The sequence below is a fragment of the Aotus nancymaae genome, unplaced genomic scaffold, assembly GCF_030222135.1.
Source record: "Aotus nancymaae isolate 86718 unplaced genomic scaffold, 86718_ANA_hifiasm-v0.15.2.pri h1tg000014l, whole genome shotgun sequence".
Lineage (NCBI taxonomy): Eukaryota > Metazoa > Chordata > Mammalia > Primates > Aotidae > Aotus > Aotus nancymaae.
Genome location: NW_026988425.1, coordinates 83,288,309 through 83,307,061, shown reverse-complemented (window position 1 = coordinate 83,307,061; position 18,753 = coordinate 83,288,309). Strand labels below are relative to the sequence as shown.

The window sequence follows — 18,753 nt, the reverse complement described above, 5'->3', positions numbered from 1 at the left end:
GCTCACTCTGTCGCCCAGGCTGGAGTGCGATGGTGTGATCGCCGCTCACTGCAACCTCTGCCTCCTGTGTTTAAGCAATCCTCCTGCCTTCTGAGTAGCTGGGATTACAGGCGCCCACCACCATGCTCAGTTAATTTTTGTATTTTTAGCAGAGACGGGGTTTCATTATGTTAGCCAGACTGGTCTGGAGCTCCTGACCTCAAGCAATCTGCCCACTTCAGCTTCCCTGCTGGGATTATACATGAGAGCCACCACATCCAGCTAGTCTGGTTTTCCTGTTTTATTTCAGTTTTGTGAAATAGGTGTGGCCATTCGGAAGCTGAAATATCATTTCTGAATCTCAATTTTCATTTGATGGATTACAGATTCTAAGATCTTACACAATCTCCATATTTATTGTTTTAGTTTTGGTGATATATAAGAAAAAGCACAGCTCATCAGCTGACTATAAGATGTTACATGCACAGGCTTCCTCATCATGGTGTTCTTAGGATGCCGGCCTGGGAATATGCCTTAAAAGGTATCCACTACATACCTGATAAATTTCAGTAGCTCCAAATATCTTCATTTATTAATATGCAATCAGTATATGTGAAAAATTATTAGATATAATTTATTGAAATAAATGTATTGAGATTTTTGTTGCTGGCTCTGATGGAATAGTGTATATCAGATTAACCTTATTGAGTACAACTATGTAAGCTGGAGAAAAATATTTTCACACACATGCAATAACAAAACTGGAACACAAACAAAACCAAGAACATAAGAACAAGAACAACAACAAAATAAGGGTTGAAAGGCATCAGAGAGAATCAGAACAGCTAGTAGTTTAGGGGCCAAGATCCTGGAGAGAAGCAAAACCCATTTATTGGGGAGCCCTATATTCAGTGCTGTTTTTTTCCTTTGGGAGATTTTCCAGTTCACAGTGAGATGCCTAGAGGCTGAACAGAAAGTTGCAGCCTGGGGCTTGCAGGACTCTGACAGGGTTAGGGGGACAAACAACAGGGTTCAAGTCCACCAAGGCAGCCAGGACTTGGGGGGTCACGATTCCAAAGAAAAAGGAAATGATGGCATGTTCCACTTCTGAAGCTGCCTGTGCATGAGAGGAAAGGCTATGAGGACTAAGCAGAAAGCGGCTGCTCAGAAGCTAAGATGCTAAGTAATGAATTCAAGAGTCTTATAGTATTGGGGAATGAAAAAATGGAGTTTGGAGACAAGGAGGAGGGCCCTCCAGAAAACACAACAGACTTTCACTGGAGTCCTGGGTCCCCTCAACAAATTTCCACTTTGTCTCAAGAAAGGGACAAATTATAAATAGACTGGTTAACCTTCACAAGGCCTGAAACCCATTTCCTTTCCTTTCCTTTCCCTCCCTCCCTGCCTCCCTCTCTTTCTTTCCTTTGATGGAGTTGCTCTGTTGCCTAGGCTGGAATGCAGTGGTGTGATCTTGGCTCACTGCAACACTGCAATCTCTGCCTCCCGGGTTCAAGTGAGTCTCCTGCCTCAGCCTCCTGAGTGGCTAGGATTACAGGCACTCGCCACCACGCCCAGGTAATTTTTGTATTTTTGGTAGAGACGGGGTTTTACTATGTTGGCAGGCTGGTCTCAAACTCCTGAACTCATCAACAGCCTGCCTCGGCCTCCCAAAATGCTGAGATTACAGGCATGAGCCACCGCACCTGGCCTTCTTTTTTTTTTTAGATGCAGTTTCGCTCTATTGCCCAGGTTGGAGTGCAGTGGCGTGATCTCCGCTCACTGCAACCTCTACCTCCCAGGTTCAAGCAATTATCCTGTCTCAGCCTCCCCAGTAGCTGGCATTACAGTCACGTGCCACCATGCCCGGATAATTTTTGTATTTTAGTAGAGACAGGGTTTCACCATGTTGGGCAGGCTGGTCTCGAACTCATGACCTCAGGGGATCCACCCACCTTGGCCTCTCAAACTGCTGGGATTATAGGTGTGAACCACTGCACCTGGCCTCTTTCTTTTTTTTAATGATACAATATGCTAGGATTTATTGGGAATATATAGACGATATAGTGAGGGACTCTGTGGAACAACTGACTCTCTTAGGGGAGGTAAAGGAAGGCTTCACTGGGAAAGTAATCTTTGAGCTGCGGAAACTCATTTTCTACTGGATAAAGATGGTCTGCCTATATTCAATTTGTTTTTCAAAAGAAATTAAATTCTCTTAAGAGGGAAAAATTTGAACTTATCCTGAGGTTGCACCCTGACTGCCATCTATGGAAATTTAGCCTGCAATAGCTTTTGTTTGGCCTGCACAGTGTTTGCTTTTTGCATGTGCGTTTGAGTGCTTTTAGGAGGAGTACATGTTCTCCAGTTCTTCTACAGTCCTCAATGATCCCTATAGTCTCACAATAAGCCTGTTTCAGCCATTTAAGTTACCAGCTTGAGCCTAAAGGCATTTGCTACATATATGAAAGCAGGTAAATGACATACAACACATCTAGGCTGTAAACTAAGAAATGTGATGATGGTAGTTACAGAGGAGCTATGGGATCCGCAATCCACATGAAGGAAATACCTATAAGTGAATGCAACCATTTATAGGGAGAGCCCATAGCATCAGAGAAGAGTCAGAGACTGTTTACAGCCTAAACTCTTTGGTCTCTCAGTTTTCTTTACATAGCTCCTGAGATAAACACTTCTTTTTGTCATTTATTCATTTATAATGATTTGCATTTGTAAAATATTTCATAGTTTACAGATTTTATTTATACACATATATTTTTACACAATGCTTAGGACAAAATTTAGGGCCAAAATCAGCACCTCTGAAAAGTGGATAACTCAGTTTGCTTTGGTAAAATAGAGGTTGCTTGACACTTAACCACATGCAGCTTCTGCTAAACCTGACAGCCAGACGTTACAAAATGTTAACATAAAATATACTTTTAAAAGTATTTTTTTAAAATGTATTCTCCCCGCCCCAACATTTGAGTAAGACAAGAGATATGAACAAAATTTTAGGCCCTGGAAAAAATTATCAGTTAACACGAATACAAAGAATATGAATGACGAGGTAAAAACCAATCCCAAATGCCGTTTGCTTTTTTCCCAACTGTTTTAAAGGGGAGGTATGCATCTTGTTTACTTTAAATCTTGTAGGTTTCCTCTTTCAAGTATGGGAGTGTGCTAGATCTTCTGGCACACAAAGTAAAGGCTCACAGAGCCCAGGAAAAGCATACTATTACTACATTGCATAAAATGCAATATATGTGGTCATGATTTCCGTTCTTTTGCATTTGCTGAGGAGTGATTTACTTCCAATTATGTTGTCAATTCTAGAGTAGGTGTGATGTGGTGCTGAGAAGAATGTATATTCTGTGGATTTCGGGTGGAGAGTTCTGTAAATGCCTATTAGGTTTGGTTGGTCCAGGTCTGAGTTCAAGTCCTGGATATTTTTGTTAACTTTTTGTCTTGTTGATCTGTCTAATATTGACAGTGGAGTGTTAAAGTCTCCCACTATTATTGTGTGGGAGTCTAAGTCTCTTTGTAGGTCATTAAGAACTTGCTTTATGTATCTGGGTGCTCCTGTATTGGGCACGTATATATTTAGGATTTTTAGTTCTTCTTGTTGCATTGATCCTTTTACCATTATGTAATGCCCTTCTTTGTCTCTTTTGATCTTTGTTGGTTTAAAGTCTATTTCATCAGAGACTAGGATTGCAAGTCCTGATTTTTTTTGCTCTCCATTTGCTTGGTAGATATTCCTCCATTCCTTTGTTTTGAGCCTTTGTGTATCCTCGCATGTAAGATGGGTTTCCTGGATATAGCACACCAATGGGTTTTGACTTTTTACCCAATTTGCCAGCCTGTGTCTTTTGATTGGCGCATTTAGCCCATTTACATTTAAGGTTAATATTGTTATGTGTGAATTTGATCCTGCCATTTTGATGCTAGCTGGTTGTTTTGCCCATTAGTTGACGCAGTTTCTTCATTGTGTCGATGCTCTTTACCACTTGGTATGTTTTTGGAGTGGCTGGTGCTGGTTGTTCCTTTCTATGTTTAGTGTTCCTTTCAGGAGCTCCTGTAAAGCAGGCCTGGTGGTGATGAAATCTCTGAGCAACTGCTTGTTCATAAAGCATTTTATTTCTCCTTTGCTTATGAAGCTTAGTTTGGCTGGGTATGAAATTCTAGGTTGAAAGTTCTTTTCTCTAAGGATGTTGAATATTGGCCCCCACTCTCTTCTCGCTTCTAGGGTTTCTGCTGAGAGATCTGCTGTGGGTCTGATGGGCTTCCCTTTGTGGGTAATCCGACCTTTATCTCTGGCTGCCCTTAGCATTTTTTCCTTCATTTCAACCCTGGTAAATCTGATGATTATGTGCCTTGGGGTTGCTCTTCTTCAGGAATATCTTTGTGGTGTTCTCTGTATTTCCTGGACTTGAATGTTGGCCTGACTTGCTAGCTTGGGGAAGTTATCCTGGATTATCCTGAAAAGTGTTTTCCAGGTTGCATTCATTCTCCCTGTCACATTCAGATACACCTATCAAACGTAGATTAGGGCTTTTCACATAATCCCATATTTCTTGGAGGCTTGGTTCATTTCTTTTTACTCTTTTTTCTCTAATCTTGCCTTCTCATTTTATTTCATTGAGTTGATCTTCAATCTCTGATATCCTTTCTTCTGCTTGGTCTATTTGGCCATTGAAACTTATGTATGCTTTGTGAAGTTCTCACGCTGTGTTTTTCAGCACCATCAATTCATTTATATTCCTTTCTGAGCTGTTTTTTCTCATTAGCATTTCATCAAACCTTTTTTCAAGGTTCTTAGTTTCTTTGAATTGGGTTAGAACATGATCTTTTAGCTCAGAGAAATTTGAAATTTGTTATTACCCACCTTCTGAAGGCTGTTTCTGTCAATTCATCAGATTCATTCTCCAAGTCTCTCAGACCACAGTGCAATCAAATTAGAACTCAGAATTCAGAAACTAACTCAGAACCACACAACTTCACAGAAACTGAACAACTGGCTCTTGAATGTTGACTGGATAAACAATGAAATGAAGGCAGAAATAAAGATGTTCTTCGAAACCAACGAGAACAAGGACACAATGTACCAGAATCTCTGGGACACATTTAAAGCAGTGTCTAGAGGAAAATTTATAGCACATGGGAAATGGCTATAAATGCCCACATGGGAAGCAAGAAAAGATCTAAAATTGACACCCTATCATCAAAATTGAAAGAGCTAGAGGAACAAGATCAAAAAAACTCAAAAGCTAGCAGAAGACAAGAAATAACTAAGATCAGAGCAGAACTGAAGGAGATAGAGATACAAAAACCCTTAAAAAAAAAAAATCAATAAATCCAGGAGCTGGTTTTCTGAAAAGATCAACAAAATAGACAGACCACTAGCCAGATTAATAAAAAAGAAAAGTGAGAAGAATCAAATAGATGCAATAAAAAATGATAAAGGGGATATCACCACAGATTCCTCAGAAATACAAACCACCATCAGAGATTACTACAAACAACTCTATGCACATAAACCAGTAAACCTGAAAGAAATGGATAAATTCCTGGACACTTACACCCTCCCAAGCCTAAACCAGGAAGAAGTCGAAACCCTGAGTAGACCAATAACAAGGGCTGAAGTTGAGGCAGCAATTAATAGCCTACCACCCAAAAAAAGCCCAGGTCCAGATGGGTTCACAGCTGAGTTCTACCAGACATACAAAGAGGAGCTGGTACCACTCCTTCTGAAACGATTCCAAACAATCCAAAAAGAGGGAATTCTCCCCAAATCATTTTATGAGACCAACATTGCCCTGATACCAAAACCCAGCAGAGACTCAACAAGAAAAGAAAACTTCAGGCCAATATCCATGATGAACATAGATGCAAAAATCTTCAATAAAATACTGGCAAACCAATTGCAACAGAACATCAAAAAGCTTATCCATCGTGATCAAATAGGCTTCATCCTGGGGAGGAAGGCTGGTTCAATATATGCAAGTCTATAAACGTAATTCACCACATAAACAGAACAAAAGACAAAAACCACATGATTATCTCAACAGATGCAGAGAAGGCCTTCAACAAAATTCAACAGCTCTTTATGCTAACTCTCAATAAACTAGGTATCACTGGAACATATCTCAATATAATAAAAGCTATTTATGACAAACCGACAGCCAATATCATACTGAATGGGCAAAAACTGGAAGCATTCCCTTTGAAATCTGGCACTACACAAGGATGCCCTCTCTCACTACACCTATTCAATATAGTTTTAGAAGTTCTAGCCAGAGCAATCAGGGAAGAAAAAGAAATAAAGGGTATTCAATTAGGAAAGGAGGAAGTCAAATTATCTCTATCTGCAGACTGTATATTTAGAAGACCCTATCTATTGTCTCAGCCCAAAATCTCCTCAAACTGATAAGCAACTTCAGCAAAGTCTCAGGATACAAAATCAATGTGCAGAAATCACAAGCATTCCTATACACCAATAACAAACTTAAAGAGATCCAAATCAAGAACTAACTCCCATTCGCAATTGCTACGAAGAGAATAAAATACCTAGGAATACAACTAAGAAAGGATGTAAAGGACCTCTTCAAGGAGAACTATAAACCACTGCTCAACAAAATAAGAGAGGACACAAACAGACGGAGAAACATTCCATGCTCATGGTTAGGAAGAATCAATATCGTGAATATGGTCATACTGCCCAAAGTAATTTATAGATTCAGTGCTATCCCCATCAAGCTACCAATGACCTTCTTCACAGAACTGGAAAAAAACACCTTAAACTTCATATGGAACCAAAACAGAGCCCACATAACCAAGTTAATTCTAAGCAAAAAGAACAAAGCTGGAGGCATCATGCTACCTGACTTCAAACTATACTACAAGGCTACAGTAATCAACACAACATGGTTCTGGTACCAAAACAGAGATATAGACCAATGGAACAGAACAGAGGTCTTGGAGGCAATGCCACACATCTACAACCATCTGATCTCTGACAAAGCTGAGAAAAACAAGCAATGGGGAAAGGATTCCCTGTTTAATAAATGGTGTTGGGAAAACTGGCTAGCCATGTGCAGAAAGCAGAAACTGGACCCCTTCCTGACACCTTACACTAAAATTAACTCCAGATGGATTAAAGACTCAAACATAAGACCTAACACCATAAAAACCCTCGAAGAAAACCTAGGCAAAACCATTCAGGATATAGGTATAGGCAAGGACTTCATGACTAAAACACCAAAAGCATTGGCAACAAAAGCCAAAATAGACAAATGCATTCTAATTAAACTCCAGAGCTTCTGCACAGCAAAAGTAACAATCATTCGAGTGAACTGGCACCCAACAGAATGGGAAAAAATTTTTGCAATCTACCCATCTGACAAAGGACTTATATCCAAAATCTACAAAGAACTAAAACAGATTTACAAGAAAAAAACAAATCCATTCAAAAGTGGGCAAAGGATATGAACAGACACTTTTCAAAAGAAGACATATATGAGGCCAACAAACATGAAAAAATGCTCATCAACACTGGTCATTAGAGAAATGCAAATCAAAAACACACTGAGATACCACCTCACACCAGTTAGAATGGTGATCATTAAAAAATCTGGAGACAACAGATGCTGGAGAGGATGTGGAGAAATAGGAACACTTTTACACTGTTGGTGGGAGTGTAAATTAGTTCAACCATTGTGGAAGACAGTGTGGTGATTCCTCAAGGACCTAGAAATAGAAATTCCATTTGACCCAGCAATCCCATTACTGGGTATATACCCAAAGGATTATAAATCATTCTATTATAAAGACACATGCATACGTATGTTCATAGTGGCACTGTTTACAATAGCAAAGACCTGGAACCAACCCAAATGCCCATCGATGATAGACTGGACAAGGAAAATGTGGCACATATACACCATGGAATACTATGCAGCCATAAAGTACGATGAATTTGTATCCTTCGTAGGGGCATGGATGAACCTGAAACCATCATTCTCAGCAAACTGACACAGGAACAGAGAATCAAGCACCACATGTTCTCACTCATAGGCAGGTGCTGAACAATGAGAACACATGGACACAGGGAGGGGAGCATCACACACTGAGGTCTGTCGCGGGGAGAGTAGGGAACAGACAGTGAGGGGTAGGGAGCTGGGGAGGAACACGGGGAGAAATGCCAGATAGGTGATGGGGATGGAGGCAGCAAACCACATTGCCATGTATGTACCTATGCAACAATCCTGCATGTACTCCAGAACCTAAAATGCAATTATATATATATATATATATATATATATATATATATATATATAGCAATGTTTTTCTCCTTTATATATATATAATTATATATATAGAGAGAGAGCAATGTTTTTCTCATATATATATATATATATATATATAAAGGAGAAAAACATTGCAATATATGTCGTCATAGAGTACTCAGAAAATGGAAAAATCACAGGAAAAGAGACTAAAAGATTAAAAGATAGTATGAATTAGAGCAGAAGAAACAGAGGCACCTGTTTGGACAGAGGCAGTCAGGTTTCAAAATGTATAGTCTGTTTAAGCCCCTCATTACTAAAACTGTATTTGTGGGAAATGTTTACTGGCAGATCAGACCCTGACACTTTTATTTTGAGAACCAGATGAAACAAGTAAAAATCCCACAGTCTATCTAAAGAACTATGTCTGGCCAATCAACAGGCTAATGAGGAGGTAATGTTAGACACTGTCACTCAACGTGAAATGGAGTTAGCTTGTCTCTCAAAAACACAGAAATGATTCACCAGCCCAGGTGCTACTGAACATGGGGCAGAGTGGCACAACCTGATTAAGAAAATTTAAGTACACCTCCTTGTCTCAGCTTCTATATATTTATTTGTGAAGTTATAGAAACTTTTAGGGATGTTTTGAAGGGTGCATGAGGCATTCGTTAGTCTCTCTGAACTCTCTACAAAACAAATGTAGTGATTTTTTTTCACTGAATTTGACTTGGTTCTGGGACAAATCAATGATAGAGTCCCAGCCTCCCCTGGCTTCTACATGTTTATTCCAGGGTTTTCTGGGAAGACTGCTTTTCCCTTCTTAGTGAATAGTTCATGTACTAGTGTCCAATGGAAACAAAGTGACATTTCTTATTACTGTTGGCTGTTGGAAAGCAATCGCAAAGGGAGTGCCTCGAAACAATTAGTCCTCTGTAACTGATTATTTAACAATGTGTATTTCCCAAGAGTTGTTTATCTGCGAAAGGAAGCAGCCAAGACTAAATATGTACGGTATCTAAGCAGACACCTGCACTGAACCCTTCTGGATACTAAGTGGGAATTGAAGGGCGATTATTAATTTGATCCTATATTCCATTTGGGATGAAATCCATATTTTTTTATGAGCAAAGAAATACGTTCCATTTCTTATGATACCTCAAAACCTATTTTCATTTGGGAAAAATCTCTTTATAAAAGATAGCTTTAATTTTAAAACTGAAATTCAACATATGCCAATGAGAGACACATAGAAAGCAAGAAAAGGAAGGGTAAAAGGCGGGAGGAGAGAGAGAGGGATAGAGAAAAAACTGTTTTTTAAGTAAGGAAAATGTTTTATGTGTTCAAGGCACTGTAGTGACCACCAAAGAATAATTTTTAAAAACCAGGTAGAATAAACTGTTTCTACCTTTCAGTCACTTATTTCCAGTTTAAGACATGGGGCTAGAATGAAAATGATTTTAACCAACTGGATCCTTAAGTCTGAATATGGACTATATATTTTTAGCTACAAATTCCATGTTGTAACTCCCCTCTCTGAAATAGGAAATGATTCAAAACGTGCCAGGGAACATCTCGAGACCAGATGCTTGTACAAACGAACATGTACGAGTCAGTCACAGAGAAACAGTCAAACAGTGCTCTGGAGAATGCAGTCTCATAACTGACATACTGAGAAGTGTCATATCCCAATACTGTGCAAAGCTCTGCTCACTTGCCAGCTTACGCATTCCAAGAAGAATGCATTTCAGATTTTGGAAAGCTTCTATGCATATGAACCTTCTCCGCAAATGTATTTTCTAGCATCTCCAAGTAGCTCATGCCCATTACTGCTGGCTACTCATTATCTCACGTGGGATTCTCTACATGTGAGAAAACTGTTAGTGAAATTCTGACATAGTAAATGTGAGTGACCCCCTAGAAGAAAACCTGAAATAAATGCTGTATTTCAGCCTGAATCTGACTGGTTCAGGTTAAAAATAGAAGAAATATTTCAGCACATAATTACAACTAGGAGTGATATGCAAAATATTGAATAATAAGTGTGGCATAAGAATTGCCAAATCAGAATGGCTGCAGGTCTAGCACTGTATTAGCATCCTGCAGGCTCCCTGTCTGGAAGCCTAGAGATGCTTCTAACCTCAATAAGTGGAAGCCTGAAACACCTGCAAGGTTTGGATGGCAGCTATTTTCAACATTTTAATTGATAGGATTCTGCCAGGGTCTACCAGCTGAGTATCAACCTGGTGATTATTACCATTAAATGATGATACAAATTTGGACATACCTTGGCCTGAGTAGTTTAAGAAACTTATGACCTATAAAAATTAGCAAGAATCCCCTTAAAATGACAAACTCAACTCAGTTTTTTAAAATAGAGGTTATTGAATTAATGGAACAGGAAAATAAAAGATATTAAACATAGTTTCTTACGAATTTCTTGTGAACAGTATAGAGACATTTGGTTATACGACAGATCACAAGTACTATCATAATAAACTGATATCACACTGATAAAGTTTCCTCGTTTTGTGACAGTAGCTGTCATTGGCCTTGTCCAAACTTATATCAATGAACAAGCAGATTTAGAAAGTCAGTACAGTGGACATCTGTTACTTTGGCCTGTATAGCGCTATTGTCTCCTTTTGTTGGTAAGAGAATCCTTTCTTCTGGCAGGAATTCCATTCCATGTGGCTTTTATGAAACTGACTTTACTATTTCCATTACTGGACTCTGTTCATGACCCAGGCCTGGCCAGAGTACCAGTCACCCTGTGATTGGTTCGTGCATGAGATGTGACCCAGGATGGTACCATTTGGTCCTCCATAGGATTTTCTTATCGAGGAATAAGCTCTTTCCTGCTGAGGCTGGAAAGCTGGCAGATGAGTCTTGCACTGTGGCGGCCACCATGATCAATGCACTTGGAAAGCCCATGTAGTGTAAGGAAACATAGAACCCAAGGCCTTTGGAATCTGGGCTCACTAGGCATGTAACTATAAAAGTACTTTTCTTCTCTCATGAAGTCAGAGTCCCTCTTTTAACAAAAAATAAAGCACAATGAAAATCAGGATTTGTTAACCTCACATCAAGCACATTATGGGGAAGTGGCAAAAACACAACTACCATGATCATGCTGACATGTTATATTGTAGCTACCGGAATTAGGAACAAATTCTGAATGAATAAACCTGCAAGGGCATTTTCACTGTTATTCTCTATGTTCTGCTCACCTTTGATATCCAACAGTTTAATTTTTTAAACTATCAAGAAAATGTAAATAATAAGGATAGACCAATAATAATTTGAGTAAAAGTTCAGTTCTTGGGGAAGATGAACTCCTTATGTTCAAGGAAGATTATTAAACAAAAATTAATAGTAAATGTTTAGAATGATGATGTTTTAGACCTTACTTTTGCATTTGTATCCATTATGCTTTGCAAAATACTTCATATGCATTTTCCTAAATGTGCAAATTTATTATAAGTTTGGTAGTTCAACTTTGAAATTTTAGTAAGTGATAAATTTCAGGTAAATATTTTAGATAGTATTTTAAGTGATCAAGATTTTCTTATTTAATGTACATCAGACACTAAATATAAAAAATTCAGGCTAGACATAGTGGCTCATGCCTATAAACCCAGCAGTTTGGGAGGCTGAGGTAGGAGGATCACTTGAGGCCAGGAGTTCAAGAGCAGCCTGGACAACATAGTGAGACCTTGTCTCTACAAAAAAAAATAAAAATAAAAAAACAGCCAGGCATGGTGGTGTGTGCCTGTAGTTCAGCTACTTGGGAGGATGAGGCAGGAGGACTGCTTGAGCCAGGAGTTCAAGGCTGCAGTGAGCTACGATCACATCACTGCCCTCCAGCTTGGGAGACACAGCACGACCTTGTCTCAAAGGAAAAAAAAGACTGTAGAGAGGGGACAGAGGTGGCTACAGAGCCTGAGATCTCAGATTCTAGAATGTATGTTGATAAATAATTTTTAAAAAACTTAAAAAAGATTAGAATACTATAGAAATACCTTTTTCAATCATCAGTTTTAGAGCACTTATGACATCATAATAATCTGGAATAAAAAGTAAGTCAGTAATCTCTGAGCAAAATGTAGTAAGCAAGCACAATCTACATAATATGCTTTTATGGTCACAGGTGTTGACAAAAGTCAGTAGAGAAATACAAAAGCCATTCAGGGGTAAAAAAAAAATAAGTGTTTATGGATCATACTTAAAAAATCTCACTATTAATACTATATAGCTATATTCCATGGAAATGCCTAAATTGAATACCTGATTTATAAGTTAAATGAACCAAAATAAACTCTAGAGAAAGGATATTTTCCAAGTGTTTCTTAGTAGGCATTACTTTTAGGACTGATTCAGTGAGTACTGGTACCAGGAATGTGCCAATGTGACAGGTGCATTGCTGCTTTAGTAATGCCTGGATTGCATTAAGCTCATTAAACATGAGTTTGAAATATTTTTAGTTTTTACTTATTCTTAGCTTCTAATAAGTTCTTCAAAGAAAGAGACGAAAATATTTTCTTATATGTACCACTGGCATATACCACTGTGTTCAACAGTCCTTTATTTACACTTCCATACCTCAATAAACTTTTCTTGTGTATGTGGTTTCATAGGTTACCCAGGCTACCATTATAATCTTAAGGCTTACATTTATTTAATTACTGCTGACTGGCTCAATTACAGATTTAAGTTGTCTAATCTCCATTTAACCCCACTGATTTCTCTCTAAGCAATCCATTTCTTGATGATCTTTCAACATAGTTTATTCACTTTCTTTCTAGAAACTGCTCCATACCTTTTAAAAATTTTTATCTTATGCTTTGAACCCATTTTTTTTTCCAACAAATAACCTGGCCTCTTGCCTTTAAGAGAAAAGAGAGGGCATTACATGCAAATGCCAACATTCTGCATTTTCAGCTCCAGAGTAGTAGTTTTTCATGTTCACCAATCATTCCTTCTTTCCCCAGTCTCAGAGAGAGAAAAAAAAATTGCTGCTCCTCCCTCAGAGAAGCCCTCTCTCTTCTGTTCTATCTGCCTCATCCATGATCTTGCCATGACAATAAATCTTTCTTCCAGTTGTCAATTTTTCCTTTGTTGGTTCTTGTCACAATAAAACAAAATCAAAAAATCTCCTTTGAACCAACTGACCTTCCTTCCTAAGTTACTTCTTTCTCTCTTTGCAGTCTCTATTTCACTTCTTTTTCTCAAACTGTAGTTCCTAGACCAGCCAAATCAGCACCACCTGGAAACTTACTAGAAATGCAAATGATCAGATTCTGCCCAGACCTACTGGATCAGAAACTCTGGGTGTGGGGCCTAAATCTGTGTTTTAACAAGCCCCCCATGGACTTCCGCTGCACATAATGGTTTGGGAACCATTGCTGTAGGCCGCATTGCTCCTCAGTTCTCATGCTATTTAACTTCTCTGCTACACTAGCCAGAGTTAGGCATTGCATCCTCTTGAGCTTTCTTTTCTACCCACAACTGCAAACCCTATCTGGGTTCTCTTCCTAGCTCTCCAATCACTCATTAACAATTTCTTTCATTAGCCCTATCTCTGTACCCAGTTACTAAAACACTGGCATACAGTATGTAGCAATGTCTCCTAAATCTCACCAACATCATTGCTTATTCCCTAGACCTTGCTCTTTATGTGATCTACATTTGGACTAAAGGTATTCAGGGCCCAGCCATTCATTCAAGCCAGGAATTTCAAAGTGATGTTCCTCTCTCACACTTTACATTCTTATATTTAATTGGTTAACCATTTTTCATTGATATTTATCTCATATTCCTCATGGACCAGAAGAATTAATATTGTTAAAACAACCATACTAGCCAAAGCAATCTACAGAGTCAATGCAATCCCTATCAAAATGCCAATGACATTCTTCACAGAAATAGAAAAAAAAAATCCTAAAATTTGCATGGACACACAACAGACCTCAAATAACTGAAACAATTCTGAGCAAAAGAACAAAGCTGAAGGCATCATACTATCAGAATTTGAAATATACTACAAAGCTATAGTAACCAAAACAGCATGGTATTGGCATAAACAAAGACACATGGACCAATGGAACAGAACAGAGAAGCACAAAATTAATCCACATTATCTACAGCCTGATTTTTGACAGAAGGCAGCTAGAACATTAATTGGGGAAAGGACAGCATCTTCAATAAAGGTTGCTAGGAAACCTGGACGTACACATGCAAAAGAATAAATCTAGACCCCCAACTCTCACCCTATACAAAAGCCAACTTAAAATGGATCAAAAGCCTAGATATAAGACCCAAAACTATAAGATTACTGAAAGAAAACCAGGTGAAATGCTTCACTTTATAATTTTATAAAAGATTCTTATTTATAAAAGGATATTAAATATAAATGAAAGGTTTTAAAGACTATTAAATATAAATAAAAGGTTTATAAATATAAAAGGATATTAAATAAGAATCTATTTATAAATTTATAAGAATCTAAAGATTCTTATTTATAAAATCTTTTCCCAGACCAATGTTCTGAAGCTTTTATAAAATGCTTATTTTATAAACAAATAGGATTATGTCAAACTAAAAAGCCTCTGCACAGCAGGAAACAATTAACAAAGTAAAAAAGACAACCTAAAGGATGAGAGAAAATATCTGTAAACTATTCATCTGACAGATAATATGCAGAACATGCAAGGAACTCAAACATTTCAACAGCAAAAACCAATCCAAATAAAACATAGGCAAACGATCTGAACAGTTATACAAATGGCCAACCAATATATGAAAAAATGCTCAGCATCACTAATCATCAGGGAAGTGCAAATCAAAGCCACAGTGAGGTATCATCTCACCCCAGTTAGGATGGCTATCATCAAAAAGACAAAAAATAAATGCTGGTGATGATGCAGACAAAATAGAACCCTTCTACACTGCTGGTGGGAATATAAACTAGTATAACCACTATGGAGAACAGTATGGAGGTTCCTTAAAAAATCGCCCACAGAACTACATATGATTCAGCCATCCAGCATTTATCTAAAGGAAAGGAAAATCAGTGTATTGAAGAGACATCTGCACACCCATGTTTGTTGCAGCACTATTTGCAATAGCCAAGATGTAGAATAAACCTAGGTATCCAATAACCAATGAATGGATAAGGAAAATGTGGTAAATACACACAATGGAATACTATTCAGCCATAAAAAAGAATGATGGCCAGGTGCAGTGGCTCATGCCTATAATCCCAGCACTTTGGGAGCCCAAGGTGAGTGGATTGCCTGAGTTCAGGAGTTCAAGACCAGCGTGAGCAACATGGTGAAACCCTGTCTCTGCAAAAAAAAAAAAAAAAAAAAAATTAGCCAGGCATGGTGGCATGTGTCTGTAGTCCCAGCTACTCAGGAGGCTGAGGTGGAAGGATCGCTTGAACTTGAGGTGGAGGTTGCAGTGAGCTGAGATTGTGCCACTGCGCTCCAGCCTGGGTGACAGAGTGAGATTGTGTCTCAAAAAAAAAAAAAAATATATATATATATATATATTATATATGTGTGTGTGTATATTTTATATATATATGTGTGTGTGTATATATATACGTATATATGTATATATACATATATATGTATACTTATATATGTATATATATGTGTGTGTATATATATACGTATATATACACACACATATAATACAAATATTTATATATGTGTATATATATACATATATATAATAAACACACACACACATATATATAGATGAAAAGGTTGGTGCAAATGTAACTGTGGTTTTTGCCATTACTTTTAACGACAAAAATCACAATCACTTTTGCGCCAACCCAGTATCACTTACGGCAACATAGATGGAACTAGAGGACATTATGGTAAGAGAAATAAGCCAAGAACAGAAAGTTAGACATTGCGTGTTCTCACTCATGCATGGAAGCTAAAAATGTTGATCTCATAGAGGTAAAAAGTAGAACAGAGTGCACTAGAGGCTGGGAAGCGTAGGGGGAAAGGGGATACAGAGAGATTTGTCAAAAGATATAAAATTACAGCTAGATAGAAGAAACAAGTTCTTGTGTTCTATAGCACTACAGGATGACTATAGTTAACAATATTTAATAGTTTCAAAGCACTGGAAGGAGGGTATTGAATATTCCCAACACAAAGTAATGATAAATGTTTGAGACGATAGATATGTTAATTCTTTTGATCTGATCATTACATGTTATATGTATCAATACATCACTATGTACCCATAGATACACAATTATTACATGTCAATTAAAGAATAAAATGAAAAGTGTTTATCTCTATAACAGCTCTCAAACCTGTCAGCTACTTGTCCCAACTTGGTTCTAAACTTGTACCAACTTGGTTTTATTCCCAGGCACACTGCCAGAACATCTACAGTCTGAAATATGACAATAGCCTACCTACTCAGAGCTGCTCTTTTTTTTTCAATATCCTCTCCTAAACATTTCCAGTTATCGTTCCAGTACAAGCATGTCCTCCAATTCAAAATGAAAAAAAAATTGACAAAATTAAAAAATATTAGAACAAAACAAAGAAAAAACACAACTTTGACGTCTTCCCCTCGCTTAAAGACTGAAGTTCAGAATCCTGAGCATGGAAAGGGGGCATTTAAACCAACCTACCCTTTCTGTTTCCTCTCCCACCACTTTTTTTCTAAATGCAAGACCTTTGTTTTCCTTTCTCAATCCTTGGCTTAATCTAGGTGAGATTATCCCTTCTTGCAGCCTTGGCTAACAGTTTTCTCTGCCTGAAATTCCCATCTCTAACCATACACTCATTTATTATTTAATAAGCATTAAATGTGGCATAATCTCAAGGGGCAGGTAAAAAGAATGAATTAAGTATACCAGGTCTGCTCAGAGCTTGGAAATTGCTGCCACGTAAATACTACCTTCAAAAAAAAAAAAAGCCAGCGATTCAGGTTTTTAATGTGAAAATTCTCAATTTCAAAAGTTTGCAGCAAATATTTAAAAATCTAAAACAATCCTTTGTATAACACTGTGTGTCTGCTAAGCAAAACACACAGGAAGGATGTTGGTTTGGACCTTGCTCTTAGTTCCTCCAGGCCCTAGGGATCCAAAGGTGACCAAAACCGAGCCTCTGCCCTGATGGCTCTGCCCTGATGGTCAACAGGCCCCTACTGATTCTCGAAATGCTGTGTTTACAAGGTACCTGCCATACTTGATTCTTAGAGCTAGTTGTTTACTTTTTGAATCATTAGATCCCAGAGAGGCGGGGTTGTCTCTGTTCCATCTGGCAATAGTAAGTGCTCACTTGTAACTATAACCATAGACAGATGTCTATATAGAAACTTGTACCAACTTGGTTCCAAACCTTTAGTTATTTTGTATTTTTCCCTTCCTAAGTTGATAATATGCCTTTATTAGGCACCATCATGTAAGCTATGATCTAACTAAAGAATTTGTCTGCTCAGGTGCAAACCTAGAAAATTCTTGGAGTCACATTTCAATTGTATGCTACAATTCTGAAAGTGTGCATATGTGTGTGTGTTTGCCACACAGGATCCTTTCAAGATGGTAGCCAAAAAGAAGGACTATTTAGAAATAATTTTAGTAAATTTAAGAAATTATTTTAGTGTAGGGCAGACCTTTTCACTTTGGAAAATAAGAAAAATATGTTCGTTTGCTCCACATGTTAATATCAGGGTGAAACATTTTTGCATTTCACAAAAGTACTAAAAATGTCAGATTTCCTTTTTGCTGCAGTTATATAATTTCTAGTTATCCAAGCATGCTTACAAAACTAATTTAAGCTGAGCACTGGGGACTTAGGGGATGTCAGTCATGTTTTAGTGAACCAAACACTCTCATTTCACTAAGCATCACACTTAAGAGGGGACTGCTTGAACATCACTATTTCACTCCTCAATTGATCTAATTTCTAGACCCAGCCACAATCCAAATATGTGCATTGATCTTACATGGCTGCCATCTGCAAAATTAATAGTTGATAAACATCAATCCTACTGAAAAAGAAATATGTTTGTGTAGTTACTTGGATGTTATCAAAATGAAGGAGAGTAAATAATTTGTCTTCCCTGATTGTATACTGGGAAAGTTAGAATCCCAGTCATATTTCAAATGTTAAAGATTTAGGCTCCTATTATTTTATTTTACAACTCTGTATGATGTTATTGTGTACACAAATTCACTTGTGTGTGGATGCTTGAATCTTTAATATTGTAACTCTGCACCTTGTGTTCAGTAAGATAAATGTATGTTGTCACTAACCAAACTGTAAGGCTTACCTGCAGACTGTTGAAAATGACAAAGAGAACCAACATCCAGAAGTGTCTGTAGGCCATGTGTAGTCCTCCCCAAAGCCATGTCACAGAAATCAGAGCAAAGAGATATAAAATCAGTGGAATTTCTAGAAATTAAAAAAAAAAGAATTTTTGAGCTTCAGAATACTGCACAGTCACATGT

The 18,753-nt window shown here is 37.8% G+C and overlaps 1 protein-coding gene across 1 annotated transcript in view; it reads right to left on the bottom strand.

Annotated features, from left to right (window-relative positions):
* The window catches only part of ADGRV1 (adhesion G protein-coupled receptor V1), a 556,842-nt gene that overhangs the window by 52,848 nt on the left and 485,241 nt on the right, over positions 1-18,753 (bottom strand). Inside the window, exon 87 of the mRNA XM_064376126.1 lies at positions 18,576-18,697. Within this exon, the coding sequence (XP_064232196.1) occupies positions 18,576-18,697 (122 nt within the window). The remainder of the gene's footprint in view (positions 1-18,575; positions 18,698-18,753) is intronic.